This window comes from Barbatula barbatula (genome assembly GCF_947034865.1).
Source record: "Barbatula barbatula genome assembly, chromosome: 22".
Classification (NCBI taxonomy): domain Eukaryota; kingdom Metazoa; phylum Chordata; class Actinopteri; order Cypriniformes; family Nemacheilidae; genus Barbatula; species Barbatula barbatula.
The window spans coordinates 11791085-11806865 of record NC_136785.1 but is presented as its reverse complement, the minus strand read 5'-3'; the positions used below and the strand labels follow the sequence as shown (position 1 = coordinate 11806865).

The window sequence follows — 15781 nt, the reverse complement described above, 5'->3', positions numbered from 1 at the left end:
TTAATTAACACTGCATATAGGAATTTATTGTGTGTCTGATATTTGACCTGTGTTTTGACTTCCATAACCTTTTATGTTTTACTTATAGTCAATGTTTTCTTGTACAGCTGCTTTGTAACACTGAAAATTGTAAGACGCGCTATATAAATAAAGCTGACTTGACTTGACCTATTAATTAATGTAAAAATCAATTAAAAACTTAACATACGACTAACAACTTCTGTGGGCAGCATCTTCATCTGCTCGTGTCTGAAACGACTTGATCGCTCCATTTGCTCATATTGAATGTAGCTGCACACACATCTTACCCGGACAAGCACGCATGAGTTACAGTTTTCTTAACCCTCCGATGAAAGGCAAAACAGTTAACTTAAATAAAAATGGTTTCCTCCAAGTCCTCCGAAGCGATCGTTTTATATCATTTAAACTTTAGACTTTATTCACATTCATTATAATCGGTGAGCGGATTGAGGGTTCGGAAGCTGTCGTGTGCAGAAGAATTAAAGCAGAAAAACCAATCAGTGCCATTCAAGGGCTCGGATCCCATAGATATGTATATAGCTAGATGCCTTTAAAGCACCCCAGGCACGTAGACGTGCCGCCATCTTGGAACGGTCCACTGACGTCACTCACAGCTTTGCTAAAATGCCCCAACTCTGCGCAGCCATGGCTATGAAAACCACAGGGATTTAAATGCCCAAAAATGAGTAAACCTTTCGTTGTTGACGTGTGTAAGTGAAGCAGATATACTGCTCGAGTTTACACAACAATAAACATCTTTTCATAATCGTGCAGAGTCAGCTTGCATCTAGTAATTTGTTTTTATGGTCACTATAATGTGAGGTCAGACCAAAGTAGTCAAATGTAGATCGGGCTCTGGATCACTCGTGTGTTTCAGGCTGCACAATCAATCACAGAAGCTTTGATCTCCTTCAAGCGGACATGGCGGACAAGGTTGGTTTTCTTTAAACTCAAATATATGTTTCATTACTTGTTTTCTGTTATACTCATTTGATTTTCTTTCCGTTAATGAAAAGTTTATTTTTATCACGACAAAACAAATCCCTGTTCCGTCCAGTCGTTGGGACGGTGTTATTGTTTAAGTGTTGTATTGTTATCAGTTTGTTGCATTTAGTTTCTCTTCAACTCTATCTATTATGACAAAGCTATAAAAAGAACTACAGTGTGTTTATTATACTATGCTGCTATGGGAATCATATTAAAAGTAACATTTCTGGGGACACACCCGCGATGACTCAGAATCCCATATCCCAGAATTAAAACAAAATCGTGATCCTCGGTGATTTCTGTGTATGTTTCTTCAACAGGATCCATTCAGGCAATTTAAAGATCTGTCCCTGCTTAAAGACCAGCTTGAAGATATTCAGCGTAGGGTGGTGGAGAATGACGTTCAGGTTGGTGTCCCTCAGTCTGACACATTCTCAAATCTGCAATTTATTGAGTCAAAAACCAATAACTTTGTCTCTCTTCGTTATTAAGGGTGGAAGTGTACTCGGTTCTCCCTTCCTCAAGGGTTTTCTGGCTGGGTATGTGGTTGCAAAGCTGCGGTCCTCTGCTGTTTTGGGAGTTCTTGTAGGGACCTGCACGGGCATCTACGCTGCTCAGAACTATCAAGTGCCAAACATCGAGCAGACCGTGAAAAACTACTTCAGTTCATTCAGGAAGGGCCGATAGAGGGGAAACCTTAAAAACATCTCAGAGAAACAGTGCCTGATCCAGGAACTTGAACACACACTTCATCTTGTTTTCAGATTTGTCCAATTTTTCATAATGTTGCCGCTCATCAGAACACACCAAATTAACTGGAATGCTTAGCTTTATTCAAGAATTGGCAGATCCTTATCTTTGCAGCCTTTAGTTTGTTTTCTGTTTAAAACCTGAATGCCAATCATCTTTACAGTTTATTTTTTGAAGAATATGAAGATTGTGGTAAAACTGGCCAATACTTTCATCTTTATTAATCTTGTTGATGTTATCAGGTTTCATATCATGACTCTGTAGTTTATTTAATTATGTTCTGTTACATACTTTTTGGCCAATTAGGTACGACGGACACATTGTTTATAACATGGCTTTGTAAAATTCTGTTACATGTCAAATGAAAGAGGTCAGTTCTTGGAAAATTTTAACAAGTTTTGCACTTTAGCACTACCACTTCTGTTTAACATAAACAGAAAGCCACTGTTAGGAAGTGAAATTTAAGTCCTATTAGAAATTGCTTTTTACATGGAGTATTATAATGTATAAGAGAAATAAAAACAAACTTTTCTATTACTTAAGTTTCATGGTTATGAATGTTGGGACATTTTTTCTATTGGCATGTATTATTGTAAAACTATGATCACATTTTTGAAAGATTTGCAACATTGCATGCTGAACTTTTACCAAATAAAAACTTAAAATTGGACTTTTGATTAACTTTAATCACTCTTTGCATGTAATATATATATATATATATATATATTGTCTTACTACTTAAAAATTCTAGGGTTAAACATATCTGAACATAAACACAAACAACATGTTCGTATTTTATTTTATTTCCCCTCTTTGTTCGCTCTCAATTCTTGAATAACTGTTGTCCAATACATTATCCTTTTCATCAAAGTTATCCACAATGTTCAAAAAAAGGAAATTAAAAAAGGTCAGTTAAAAATAAGGTAAGCTGTCGCACATTTAAGTAAAATATAAAAGCCCAACACTGCAGACCTTGATTAAACACAATCTGTAAATATTATCAGCATACTTAACTGTTTATATTGCCACTATTATGATTAACAATAGCAAGCTCTAAAATCTTAATTTCTAACCCGACAAGATATTGAAAAGTAACTGAAAGAATGTATGGTGAGCCAACCAATATATATCTATGGAGTTTCAGAGGAAATCTTCAGTGTTCCTCTTCACTCCCCATCTAATCCCACCAGCAGAGGGCTCATTGGCACTGACGCAGCTAAAATGAAGGACGGAAATACATACAAAACATTAATATGAAACTTATATGCAAGTGCACAAGTATGAAGAATAATGCAATGACTAACATTTCAAATCAAACTGATTAACATGAATGTTCAGCTCATACCCAGTTTGGCGGTCTCACACTGAGCAGGGCCCTTGGTCACAGAACCAGGGTTCTCAATGCCGTTCTTGCCCACACACCAGCATATGTCAGTCCCATCCCAGCACTGCTGGGTCAGATAGTCTCCGTTGCTATCACATTTGGGGCGGAATCCAGGAAGGATACTCTTACCCTCATCAGAAGCCTCCTTCTGGCACTGGGTTCGAACACTTGGCTCTGTGTGACAGACATGACATGGACTACTGAGCAGAAAATACTTCACAAGTATTTGTCTGAGGAGGTTTGAGTAAGGACAGGAAGTAAATCAGATGTTCTGAGAATGAAAAGGTATTGATACCTGGTTGAGTAGATGAGGAAGAATCCTGGAAAATAGAAAATCAAAAATACATGAGAGACCGTAAGATGAAAGTTATTAAATTCTTTATACAGTTGAGTAAGAGACTCTGTGATGGCTACAAGTTTGGTGTAAAGCATAAAAAAACAATAAATTAAACTCAAAATTTTATATTTTTTATAGTTATACATTTGTGTTAAAGCATATCAAGAATTTATTCTAAATACTAATCTTTCTGACTTCACTTTTATCTAGAAATGTTCTTCTTACTGTAAAACTTTCGTCATTATTTAATTGTATGACTCAAGGATGACACCACGTGGACAGGGACAATGCTCACATCGCAACACATCACAACGGGAAATGAGAGTTTGATGTACCTTCTTCTCGTCCGTGGAGATATCAAGCGCCAGAGGAAGAGAGCGCATGGGCAGATTCATTTTCACGGGGGCGCGCATGGCTTAACACAAAACAGAACATTTGGCATTTGAGCATTTGGCAGACACTTTTATCCAAAGCGACTTGCATTGCATTATACTATACATTTGTTTCTAAGTATGTGCAATCCCCTGGGATCGAACCCACAACCGTCTTACCACTGAGCTACAGTAAGTTAATTGTAATATGGGCTAGATAACAGTAAAAAATGGCACTGCGTTGTAATTACTGACACAATGGAGTTAGCATAAAACAATTCTTTAAAAGTCATGGTAAGCCATCCAGACCCATAGATTTGCGGGTGATCTCCTGCAGGCGGTCAGTGCGTCTCTCCAGTGTCCCGAGCTGCTCTTTATGACTGTACACCATGTAAGCAGTTAAGGCCTGACCTGCGATCAGTATGCCTGCCAGCAGAGTAATTCCTGCCACCTTCAGAGCCTGCTTGTTGGACCCTCCTCTGACACAACAAAAACAGCAGAGTATTACGAGTCATACATTCGAATAATGGACAAAGGTTTCATTGTATACCTGAATAAAATATTTCTAATGTACAGGTTCGTGATACACAGGAAAAAACATACGTCTATTTGTATTTCTTCACTGTGCGAAATGTCAAAAGATACAAATTCAATTTGTTGGAAAACGAATCTAAAATATGCAATATATAAAATACCTGCTATAATAATAATACATTTGCATTGTATACATGGTAATATTGTTAAACAGAAACAAGGCGTTGTTAGAAATGTAGCAAGAAAAACCTTTCTACATTTTAAATGTAAGTACGCAGTGTTTTATATCATTTTGATGTTTCCATATTAAGGACTTAGCATCTTTTTATTTTTAAATAATTTGATCTATATCCAATTAAACGTCAGATTAAAGTGTTAAAACAAAGATTTTCTCACCTTGTTTGAGCTGGCATATTGATGGTTTCCGAACTTGAGCTGATGATCAGCGGAGCGTCGTTTGGTGAATCGGGCATCTTTGATGAATTTAAGTGAAGTCGAGCAGAATACAAGTTTTGTCTCAGCACACTAATAAGAAAGCGCAAGAGACGCTGCTTCTCTATTAAAAGTTTTCGGCTGTTCCTATTATTTCATTGGCTGGGATGTTGCGCGTCATCAGTTGTCGGTCAGATGTGATCTTGAATGCACGGCTCTCTCACGCTTTTATCTCGTTTCCTGCTCAAACACCAACAACACAAAATACTACAGAACGTGTAATTTAATGAATGTTATTTTGAATAAATAAACTCTACCGAAGACAACTTTAACATGTAGCAGTTTGGGGGCAGTTATAACAGTCAGCAACTACAGTGACGTCACTCAGGTTACATATTTTCTTAAGATACTTGTCTAAGCTGGAACATTGTGTTTATATATGTTTTTATTAGCAGGGTCAAATACTAGGCTGTATAGCTCCATGCTTTGTCTCAAAGAGATAGATCACACAAAACTTATGACTTTCATCAGAGCATAAGATCCATTGACTTGCATTGGTTTTGTGCCCATGCAGTAGAAGTGTAGTGCCATTGTTTCGACGGTCTTCAAAATATATCCTGTTTTGCAGAAGTCATACATATTTAAGAAAAGATGGCAGAATATTTATGTGTATATATACCTTTAAGCATAACTTGTTATATTTTCAGGTTCATGTGTGTATTGTTAGTCATAACCATGGGATCAGGACCTGTTTGGTCTGGTTTAAATATTTATGCACAAAGAAACAGTTCTGGTAAGATTCAGATAAAGGAATCTTGGTATTCCCCTAAAATTCAATTAGCAGTGCTTGGGGAGGCATGTTTATAATATAATACGATTAAAGTAAACTTCATTTGATATTGTGATCTTAAAACCTTGTTTGAAATCTTGATTACAAAGACATGAGGCAAAATATCATTTAACTTTTTATTCTGAAAAATCCAACATAGTTTACAGACGACGTCCACGACGACCTCCCTTTCTGCGGGTGCTGTCTGATGGAATGGGGGTGACGTCCTCTGTAGGAGAAAGTGAAAGGAGATTTGAAACTTCCTCATGAATACCATTTCATAACACAATGAATAGACTAAGGCTGTATGAACGGTTCTGGATTTAAACTCACCGATACGGCCAATCTTCATTCCAGAACGAGCCAGAGCCCTGAGGGCAGACTGCGCACCTGGTCCTGGTGTCTTGGTTCTTAAGGTGGCAAAGAGAGGAAGAGAGAATTGCTAAGTCTACATGCATGCCATTATACAAATAAACAACAAATGAATATACATTACATAGATAAGATCTCAGTAGTTATATGGGAACAAAGATTTACAAACACACGAGGATGCACTCTTAAAGGCACTTTAAACACAATCAATTATTACCCGTCAGTAAGAAAATGAATGGGAAACACACATCCCTTCGCGATCAGGACGGGGTAGTAGCCTTAAATCACACTCTAATGTAGTGAAATAAAAAAAAATAGTTTCTCAAATTGCTCTTTATTGTAATCCGTTAAATGATGCAAGTCCTGGTAAAAAAGAAACACTTCAAGGATGGAGGATTTTTGGTTCTCCATCGACCTCTGACATACACCCCAATTCATCAAACTTTATGTAGACAAATTTATTTGAGTTGTGTCTTGTGCTTTGGAATCTCACCTGTTGCCACCAGTGGCCCTCAGCTTGATGTGCAGGGCAGTGATTCCCAGCTCCTTGCACCTCAAAGCGACATCCTGAGCTGCCAACATAGCAGCGTAGGGAGAGGATTCGTCTCTGTCGGCCTTCACCTTCATCCCACCAGTCACACGGCAGATTGTTTCTCTGCAGATTGAAAGAAAAAAACCAATCAGAATAGGATCACACTCCAAATGTAACAACGAAAGCAGAACAATTACAAAGTGCAATATAAAATGAGCCATTTTTTAAAAAACAAATATGGTTTTCTTTTGGAGAACACAAATACAGAACATTGGCAGACAGTTGTTAGATTCACTTTGTGCAGTTTTAGTTGGGTGTTCCCAAAGTAAGGGTCGGGACCCCCTCTGGGGGGCTAACAAGGCCACGAGAGTGGGGTCACAAGTTGATTTCCAGAAATATATTTTTAGGAAAAGCGGAATTAATCAGCAAGTGTAACAAAAACAGTTAAGAGTTTCCTACCCTTTGTTCATAAGTGACCCCTGAGGTGATTAAGTCACATTAGCAACCGCATTAGGAAAGATGCAGCAAGTCAATTTTGCGGGCAGAAACATTTGGGAACCCCTGTTTTGAATAAATGAGGACTTGAGCGCTTCAGCTCCCAAATAATGTATTTTTAGTGCTGCATACAACTTGTGCAGTTTACAGTACAGCTTCCAAACAACTTTGCCTAGGAGTTCTCATGCGTTTTCTGAATAAATGTCATTCTATCTGATTTGAGCACTTCAATAAAAGGCACATTTGCCATGTTCAATAACACACACCTCTTTATGAACGAGTAAATTGCATGGAACATTAATCATTAAATCTTAGGCAAAACATTCAAGATGGGTAAATTACAAATCAAATTTTTGCATCAATCCAAAGCTGCATTTTGTTTGACCCTCCAAAAAACCGAGACCTTAAATTTGAAGCTTTTCCCCTTTCAGGAACACAGATAATTCGCATCTCATCAGCTGATTATGAGTTTCTACCTTGTCTCTGCATGCATACTTACTTGCCGGAGAGGTCAGTCACATGCACAAAGGTGTCATTGAAGGATGCAAAGATGTGGCAAACACCGAAGACATTCTCGCCTTCAGCCACCTGAGGTCCCAGGCTGATAACCTGCTCTTCCTTCTTTTCCTTACCCTTGCGAGGTGCCATTGCTACAAAAACACATACATATCACATCTATTAGAAAAACGTCAAAATCAACTAGCTTTAAGGATGAAACAGAAATCATTTCTTAATGATGCCTTTAAATTGTATACGTCAGAGAGTAACAGCCTCCTGCTAACTTATAAACTGGTGCTGGTCAGGCAATGTTTAACTACCAAAATTGAATCTTTGTTATAGAAAAGTTAAACGTCGGCGAAGAAAAGCATTCATGCACCTTAAAAACAAAATGTCCACGACGAAAAACACGTTCACTCACCTAAACATGCTAACCGTGCTTACAAACCAACGGCATATATTAGCGTAACGTCACGATTATTATAAGAGATTTTAAAAAATGAACGCGTAACTGATCCTACATTCTATTATCCACACAAAACGACAAACAGAACACGTAGCCTCTGAATATACATCATATAAACAACTAGCGGTTTAACGCATGTAGTTTTTCTGACTAGACCAGTATGGAGGCTGGAATCCTCTAGATCTGCGCCGTTCATCAGGCGAAAATAACATATTTGACACAATGTATTGAATCAATATCGCGTCATCCTGATACTCAATATTGTATAGAATAACACCGTAGTGCGATTTTATATGTAACGCACTTTATAAAGGTTGGATTTGAAAGGATTGCAAACTGTGATGTCTTACCTATGTGTTTCTCTAATCGAGGCCGAAACAGGAAAGGAAAGAGAAACCGCTACCGGGTTGAAAGTTCAATCTCGAACGGCGGAAGTGATGTTGAAATAAATATATAAGAAAGGTCCCCAGCAACAACAACAACAACAAATTGACGATTATGATAATGTTAATAATTATACCAATAAAACACATAGAACATTATTAATAAAGCGATTACTATTTTATTGTTTTTATTTTTATTATCAATTCGAAAACGCTCACTTAAAAATCTTTAAAGCAGGGAATGAAGGTAAAAAGTAGGAAAAAACAATGGCTAATTATGAATGCCAGTACCATTTTTATGCTTTATATATATAATAGTGGAGGGCACTTTATAATAATATAAAGTGAAAAATATATCAAAAGAATATGTATATATATATATATATATATATATATATATATATATAATTATTATTTAATGTATTTATTATTATTATTTAATGTATTTATTATTATTATTATTAAATGTATTTATTATTATTATAAAGTGCCCTCCACTATTATTGCCACCCTTGTTAAATATGAGCAAAGAAGGCTGTAAAAATAAATCTGCATTGTTTCTACTTTTGAACTTTTTATGAAAAATATACAATATTCCAACATTTCTTTAAAGTAAAACAATTTGAAGTGGGGAGAATTTCACATTATGAAAAAAAATCTCTAATACACCCTGTTCACAATTATTGGCAACCTTGTATTAAAAACTTTCTGCAACCTCCAATTACATGAACAAATGTATTTTCTTTTGTGACGAGGTTTGAGAATATACGGCAAGTTACCGGAGTCCATTCCCCCATACAGAATCTCTTATGATCCTTCAAATGTCGGTGTTCTCATATCTTCAGTTCATCACACTCATATAGTGTTCAGATCAGGGAACTGGGATGGCTACGGCAGGATCTTAATTTCACGTTCAGTGACACATGTTTTGTTGATTTTGATGTTTATTTTGAACCAGTGTGCTGAGGGCAGATCTAACCATGACCCATTTTAATATTTCAAATTTTTAATAAGTCAGGTTTAGATTTTTTATTTTTAATCTTCTCTTGATTGTTCAAGTTCAAGTTTTAGTGCAGGAAATTATACAATGCTCAGCTAAAATGATATATAATGCTTTAAAACATCAACCAAAACCAGGAAAACGTGGAAAAAATCAGTAAACTAACATTCAAATGGATTGAAGAACAGCCAAAATGGCAAAGATTCAGCCATGATCAGCTCCAGGGGTGATCAAAGAAATTCTGTGAGTACTGTAAAAATGGACCCCCAAACACTGAATTCAAGCCACAGTACACTGTGAAGACAGTGAAGCATGGTGGCGCAAGCATCATGATATGGGGATGTCATACTATGGTGTTGGGCCTATTTATCAGATTCAGGGGATCATGGATCAGTTTGAGTACATTAAAATACTTAAAGAGGTCATGCTGCCTTGGGCCGAATAGGAAATGCTTCTTTGTGGTCTGTAGTGTAATCGTCCTGACTGGAATACCTGTTCACAGGTGCCAGATGTTTGTCGACTCCATGTAACACAGATGTGAAGCAATTCTCAAAAAACGTGGCTATACAATATTAGTTGAGTGATTCACAAGAACGCTTAATCTTCGAGCATTTTTTCATTTAATACAGCAAATGATTGACTTTGTAAAGAAAAATGCTGACACTGCTATTAACATTCCTTTTTCTTCACTTTCTGTAGAGTAATAACACATTTGAGACTTTCTTCTTCATGTTTTAGAATAGAATGTGCAGTGTTCACAATGCATTTGTGTATTGAAATTAAAGTTATTATAAGAATTTTGAGCTTTACTCACTGCTATTATTTTGAACTTTATATCATTTAGAGCGTGCATACACACCCATACAAATCCTTTTGTAAAGCCCACCCAAACAAGACATCATATAAATGAAAAAAAGGAGTTCTTAAAAACCAATACATGCCTCTCAATTGCTTGTTCAATTAATACGTACAAATCACTCAGGCCATATGTTGTACACTGCGTTACAATTCGTTTGTACGGGACAAAGAATGTGCAGTCTTCCAAATGTAAATGAACAGTTTGTGGTTAATGTAGCGGCTCATTGGCAGTGTCAGGATGATTGAGAGTATAACTGTATAATCTGCTTTGATGAGTGTGTGATGTGGAGGCGAGCCATGCTCACAGATGCCCTGCTGCTAACAGATTGAGATACAGCTGTAGTTCTTCTGTTGCAAATATTAAATCATCTAAGAGTGACACGCCACTGTTTTTTGAGACATGGTGTAGCTGTAAGTCCACTAGTCCATATAGACAGCTGCTTCCAGTCTTTTTTGTGTCCTAAATGTACATCTTTATGAAGGTTTGGGGGCCTACTAATAATTTACAAACAAACATTACTGGTGTACATCATGAGACAAAGCAATCACACTGATATATTTTAAGATATGTCATTGCAAGTTGTTTTCGATGAAGAAACTTCTAAGGTTTAAGTTAGTCTGGGATTAGGTTTAAGACCTGTCCGGGAAACGGTCCCTTTAAATACTACATTTGTAAAAGTAAACTTGTGAAAAAATGTTAAGCATTTCTTGGAAATTCATAGACGAAAAACACTAAAATCTCTTAGTTTAAATCTGCATTTGTGTGTACACCACATTTTTTATGTTAGAATAACTGCAGTAGATGATTTATTTGTATTTTAAAATGGGCATGTTGAAAATCCTTATTTATCATTGACCCATTAATAGAGGAATTATTCGATGCATAATGCAAACATTGTAAATATTAGTAGCTCATATACAAGCTTTAAACAAAATAGATGAGCATTATATTCAATTTGTAAAGATGTATCAACAATTAAGAACAGGCTGTGGACGCAGCTCAATATAAATCAGGCAAAAATGAAAAAATGTATAAATGCACAATATGTCGTAGTTTTTATTCTTAATCCCCACCTGAACTGTAATTTATATTTAGTTAAATAATATTTCACTTTAATATTTGAACTGTACTTCTATACCATGCTTGGAAATCAAAGATGACTATAAATGACTATTACTCCATATATAATTAGGAAAGAAAAATCAAACACTATGTATTTGACAGAAATTACCGACACAGAGAAATAAAAAGACAGTGGTTTCTTTATTTGCAAATTAATCACAAAAATATTGGCTACCAACAATAAAAAATATTAACAACGGTAGGTTTGATTGTACAGTCCAGATGATTATTTCCTTACAGTTATTTTACTCCATCTATTGATACCCTACATTATGATACAGAAAGCACAATATTGGCAGTGTGAAAGTCATGGGGACCCCTCTGCACATCTGTGTGAGTGTGGTCAAAATATAAAAAACATAACAATATTTCATATTCTCTTTCTCCCATTCACGCATAATAAATGGATTCTGTACACGGCGACAGACATTTTGTTTAAACAATTTGTGCTTGGTGCAAAACTTCCTATTTTCCCAGGAAACACAATATTGCATTATTAGATGTCAGTTGTCGGCTAGGGAGCATGAATAGTAAATGATGATGGACGTGTCGAATATTATGAGATCATGACTGGTCTGAGAGCAGCATGTAAGGTGCATGGTTTTGTACCGTAGACAGTTGTAAACTACTTGCATTTAAACCAAGACCCAGTAAAACTGTTTGTAAAAGTTACTGGTATTACAAAATGTTCCTTGGACCCAAAAGCCTTCTTGTGGACTGGTGGCAAAACCTTTTGAGTGCAGTGATATCCCTTTCACGAGAAATATGCGTGTCTCTGCTCCTTGTTCCACAACGCAGACTTTGTGCTTCTCAAGCATCATACTTGAAGGTCAATGAAGAAAATAATGGGCTGTACAGTTTTTACAAATAAGATCTGCATTATCGAAAATAAAGGCTCTCTGATAGTGTCCGTTCTCTTCTCTATTTGTAATATTGCAAAACTGTGCGTCAAGCATGTGACCCCTCACCCCCTCCTAAAACATGAATATCTGGGGTTATTTAAGAACAAATACAGTTCAATCTGCGCTTTCTTTCGGTCAAGCTGCATTTACTAACAGGGTCCTAGTTGAGATGAAAGCCATCAAACAGCAATTATTGTCTGGCTGAAGCTGCTTCTATTGAGGGACCATCTTGAAAAAGACAAACATTCTCTTTGGATGAACGGCTAGTTCACACAGCTTTTAGTGTGACGTGAGCTGTGAAGTTACAGAGCGTGGAAGTACAGAAGAAAGTGCATGAAACTTTTCAAAGACAAACAGAGAAAAAAAAGCTAGAACCAAATTAAATCCAATGAATGTTATGGTATTCTGTACATAAAATGAGACTCTGGCTTGTTTCTGGACTTCTCATTTCAGCAGCAAGTTGTGAGAAATAAAATCCATTAACGCAGTGGTTCAATTCAGCATCATCTCTGGGTTACGGGGCTTTGTGGAGCTTTCCGCCGACTGCTCTGCCTGCCACTGAAAAGGCATCATGTCTATTATACAGCTTCCTTGTTTACATTCATGGGTGTAATTCATACGGTTCAGTAGCAATCATCAGTTCCTACTACGGAAGATGAGTCATAGTGGGCTTATAAACTTTCATGGCGGAGGCGATACATTCGTCAACACATTCTGATGACATTCCTGAATGCAAACTAAACAGATGCTGTGATGTCACATACAATTTAAAAGGGGTGAAACATTCATTAAAAAAAGGATAAAAACTGGCAGGCCACTTTTATGAATCATCATTAAAATGGCAATAGCCTTACTGACAAAACTATATAATGCTCCAGTGAGATTTGCGATATAATGCCAAAATAACACAAGGGTCCAGTTCTTGACATTCATCATCAAAATGAAAAGATTACGCCCCTCAAGGCATGTCAAAAGAGTTTTAGTTTCGCGAATTTAACCGTAAATTGGCTTGATAAAGTTGCATTAAGGCAGTTACTGCACATATGACGGGGCCGACGGCATTCTCAGCTTTTTCATATTTACAGTCACATTGATTATGGATGTAGCTTATTTGTGTTTTAGTACTACAATTAATCACGCATTATTAAGCTGTCCCGTGGATTCGCAACTAATAGCCTTAAATACACTGTAATGAAATTTCACCTTTAAATGTCACATTTTAAGCCCAGAGGGTGCAGCTGTAATGAACAGGCTCAATACCCTATGAAATAAAACTGTTTAGAAGATTAAAACTACAAGGCTAAGGGCCTTGTGTTGTGCAAACACATGAAATGAGTGTTAAAAGAAGATTTAAAAAAGATAAAGAAAGAAAGTCTGACTCTTCCATCCTGGCACTTGTTTATCTGTTATTAACTTGTGTTGTCCACTTTGATGATCGACGTACATCTACAGCTCCGTCACATATAGATAAATGCCCTCCTCTCCCATATTGGGAGGGTGTTCTGTTTAAATGTTCCAACATAGTTCCCTGGTACTTCAACACACCAGAGGAGTAGAACGTCTTTTGAACCCTCCCATCGTCATCCTACGTCGAGGACTTGTGGCGGGTGTACCCCAGGGGTGGGTTTTGGGCACCTCACTGTTCTCCAAAACGGAACAGAACCACAAGTGCACCTAAGTGCAATATCCTTGCTTTCTCTACCTCTCTATCTTGTCCTCCAAAAGGTCAGTCCCCTGGAGTTCCGCAAGGTTGCTGGAGGAGACTTGGTCGACCATGTGGCCGGCGGCTGGCAGGGGTGGACAAGAGGGCGGACCCCTCAAAAGCTGGGGTGTCTGAGTGTTACCGATGTGTCGCCACCCCTCTCCTCACGCTACCTGCTGTGGAGCAGTTCCTCTCTGAGCCAGCTTGGCAGTGGCTGGCCCATTTTGTACAGCAGCTTCGAGAGTTCAATGTTTTGCTCATGGTAATACTCTCTCAGGAAGGTTCGAGACTGTGGAGGAAGAGGATAAGGTCAGTTTCTCTACACTTATGTAACACAAGCATGTGGCTACATGTAACCATCACAATGGCTCAAAAATAGTAACATGAACACAAAATTAAAATAATTTATTGTTTTCAAAAACTTTTTTTTCTAATATTCTCAATTATCTACAGCCTAAAATGGGTAACATCTCCATGCTGAACATTGAAATATTTCTGACTGGATATTTGAGTGCACGCCTCCAGGCTTAGAAAGGGTCATGAACCAGCAGCCACTGCTGTGTGTGTATGTGTAATGACAGTGTCCTGCTTGCTCAACAGCTCTTTCTCTAAGGGGTCCCACTGTGACTGCAGAGCCAGGCGACATCAGCCTGTTCTTTCACCCCTCATTAACTCTGATGTGTCTGCCAGAAAGCCTCAAGGTAACATCAAGGTCCTCAGCATCCGCTGAGCCTCTTCTTTATCAGACACTGGTAAAAGTCACTAACTGATGTTCCCAGGCCCTTCCAGAAAATACATCAGCTTGAATAACTGTCAGAATACCTGGCCATATTGTGTCTACAATGTATTAATGTTTTATATATATATATATATATATTAGGGCTGTCAAAGTTAAAGCATTAACGAGTGCGATAATTGTTTTCAGATTAAAGCATTAAAAAAAATCTATAATGGCATTAACGCAACATCCGTATTTTCTGTCATCATTGACTAGTGTCACATTATATAATCAGGCTCTTATTCATATAAAGGCATTAAACTATTTAGGCGCGATTTGAAATGGTTGTATTGACACGTCCAGTATAGATTGACAGCTTCTGGCTGTGGAACACGGCTCAACCCAAAGCAACAACGGTCCCGTCTGGTGAACACCTGGGCTAAAGACTGCTTCAGAATCTGTCAGACAGGGCACCAGTATTAAGTTCTCTTCCGTGCTTGAATGAACAAAAACACACAAGGTCATGCCAGAAAGCACATTTTGTCTAGTATTTTCGCAAGCAGTCTTAAACATATTGAATAAAGTATTAAATGAATGTAAAGAGTAGGGAAAATACGATGCGCATTAGACCTGCGTAGAGCGGCAGCTCTTAAACGTGCTGCTGTGACTTCTGTCACTAATGTTAATCAAAGAACAAAAGAAATAAAAAATCGATGTGATTTTGAAGCTTTAAATGAGGATTCGTCTGTATTTCATGTATTTAGCAGTAAAGACTGTAAAGTGTTTGTGATCTTAATTTATTTTCTGTATATGTCCTACCTGTTAGACAGGGCAAACTTATTATAATGGATTGATTAGTAGAAAATAATTATATATTTAATAAAGACATCAGTTGCAAAGCCAATAATATTAGAATGTTGGCTTTCATTCATAAATTGACGATGTAAAAGAAATGTGTTGTTTCGACATTAATTTGGAGATAAAATGTGAAATTATTAGAATGTAAAAGTATGTTTAAAAACATAAATGCTGTGTGTGATAATCTAGTTTTTTTAATCGATTGACAGCACACTAAAATAAACATGAT

At 37.1% G+C, this 15781-nt stretch overlaps 4 protein-coding genes across 4 annotated transcripts in view; 1 reads left to right on the top strand and 3 right to left on the bottom strand.

Annotated features, from left to right (window-relative positions):
• Positions 1 to 583: 583 nt before the first annotated feature.
• LOC306911300 (SLC35A4 upstream microprotein) lies at positions 584 to 2428 on the top strand. The gene is made up of 3 exons (XM_079486554.1): positions 584 to 954; positions 1329 to 1415; positions 1501 to 2428. Exons 1-3 carry the CDS (start codon positions 943 to 945, stop codon positions 1693 to 1695), a joined length of 294 nt encoding a protein of 97 aa, XP_079342680.1. The 5' UTR covers positions 584 to 942; the 3' UTR covers positions 1696 to 2428.
• A 115-nt stretch (positions 2429 to 2543) lies between these two features.
• On the bottom strand, positions 2544 to 5224 carry cd74b (CD74 molecule, major histocompatibility complex, class II invariant chain b). Its single transcript, XM_079486552.1, has 6 exons — positions 4781 to 5224; positions 4160 to 4329; positions 3815 to 3894; positions 3438 to 3462; positions 3104 to 3316; positions 2544 to 2974 (listed from the first exon to the last, which is right to left on the bottom strand). Exons 1-6 carry the CDS (start codon positions 4855 to 4857, stop codon positions 2925 to 2927), a joined length of 615 nt encoding a protein of 204 aa, XP_079342678.1. The 5' UTR covers positions 4858 to 5224; the 3' UTR covers positions 2544 to 2924.
• Positions 5225 to 5768: 544 nt separating this feature from the next.
• Positions 5769 to 8438, bottom strand: rps14 (ribosomal protein S14). The gene is made up of 5 exons (XM_079486553.1): positions 8359 to 8438; positions 7544 to 7694; positions 6511 to 6672; positions 5979 to 6055; positions 5769 to 5874 (listed from the first exon to the last, which is right to left on the bottom strand). Exons 2-5 carry the CDS (start codon positions 7690 to 7692, stop codon positions 5807 to 5809), a joined length of 456 nt encoding a protein of 151 aa, XP_079342679.1. The 5' UTR covers positions 7693 to 7694; positions 8359 to 8438; the 3' UTR covers positions 5769 to 5806.
• Positions 8439 to 11494: 3056 nt separating this feature from the next.
• The window catches only part of ndst1b (N-deacetylase/N-sulfotransferase (heparan glucosaminyl) 1b), a 63597-nt gene continuing 59310 nt past the window's right edge, over positions 11495 to 15781 (bottom strand). The window contains exon 16 of the mRNA XM_079485789.1: positions 11495 to 14265. Within this exon, the coding sequence (XP_079341915.1) occupies positions 14146 to 14265 (120 nt within the window). The 3' untranslated portion in view covers positions 11495 to 14145. The remainder of the gene's footprint in view (positions 14266 to 15781) is intronic.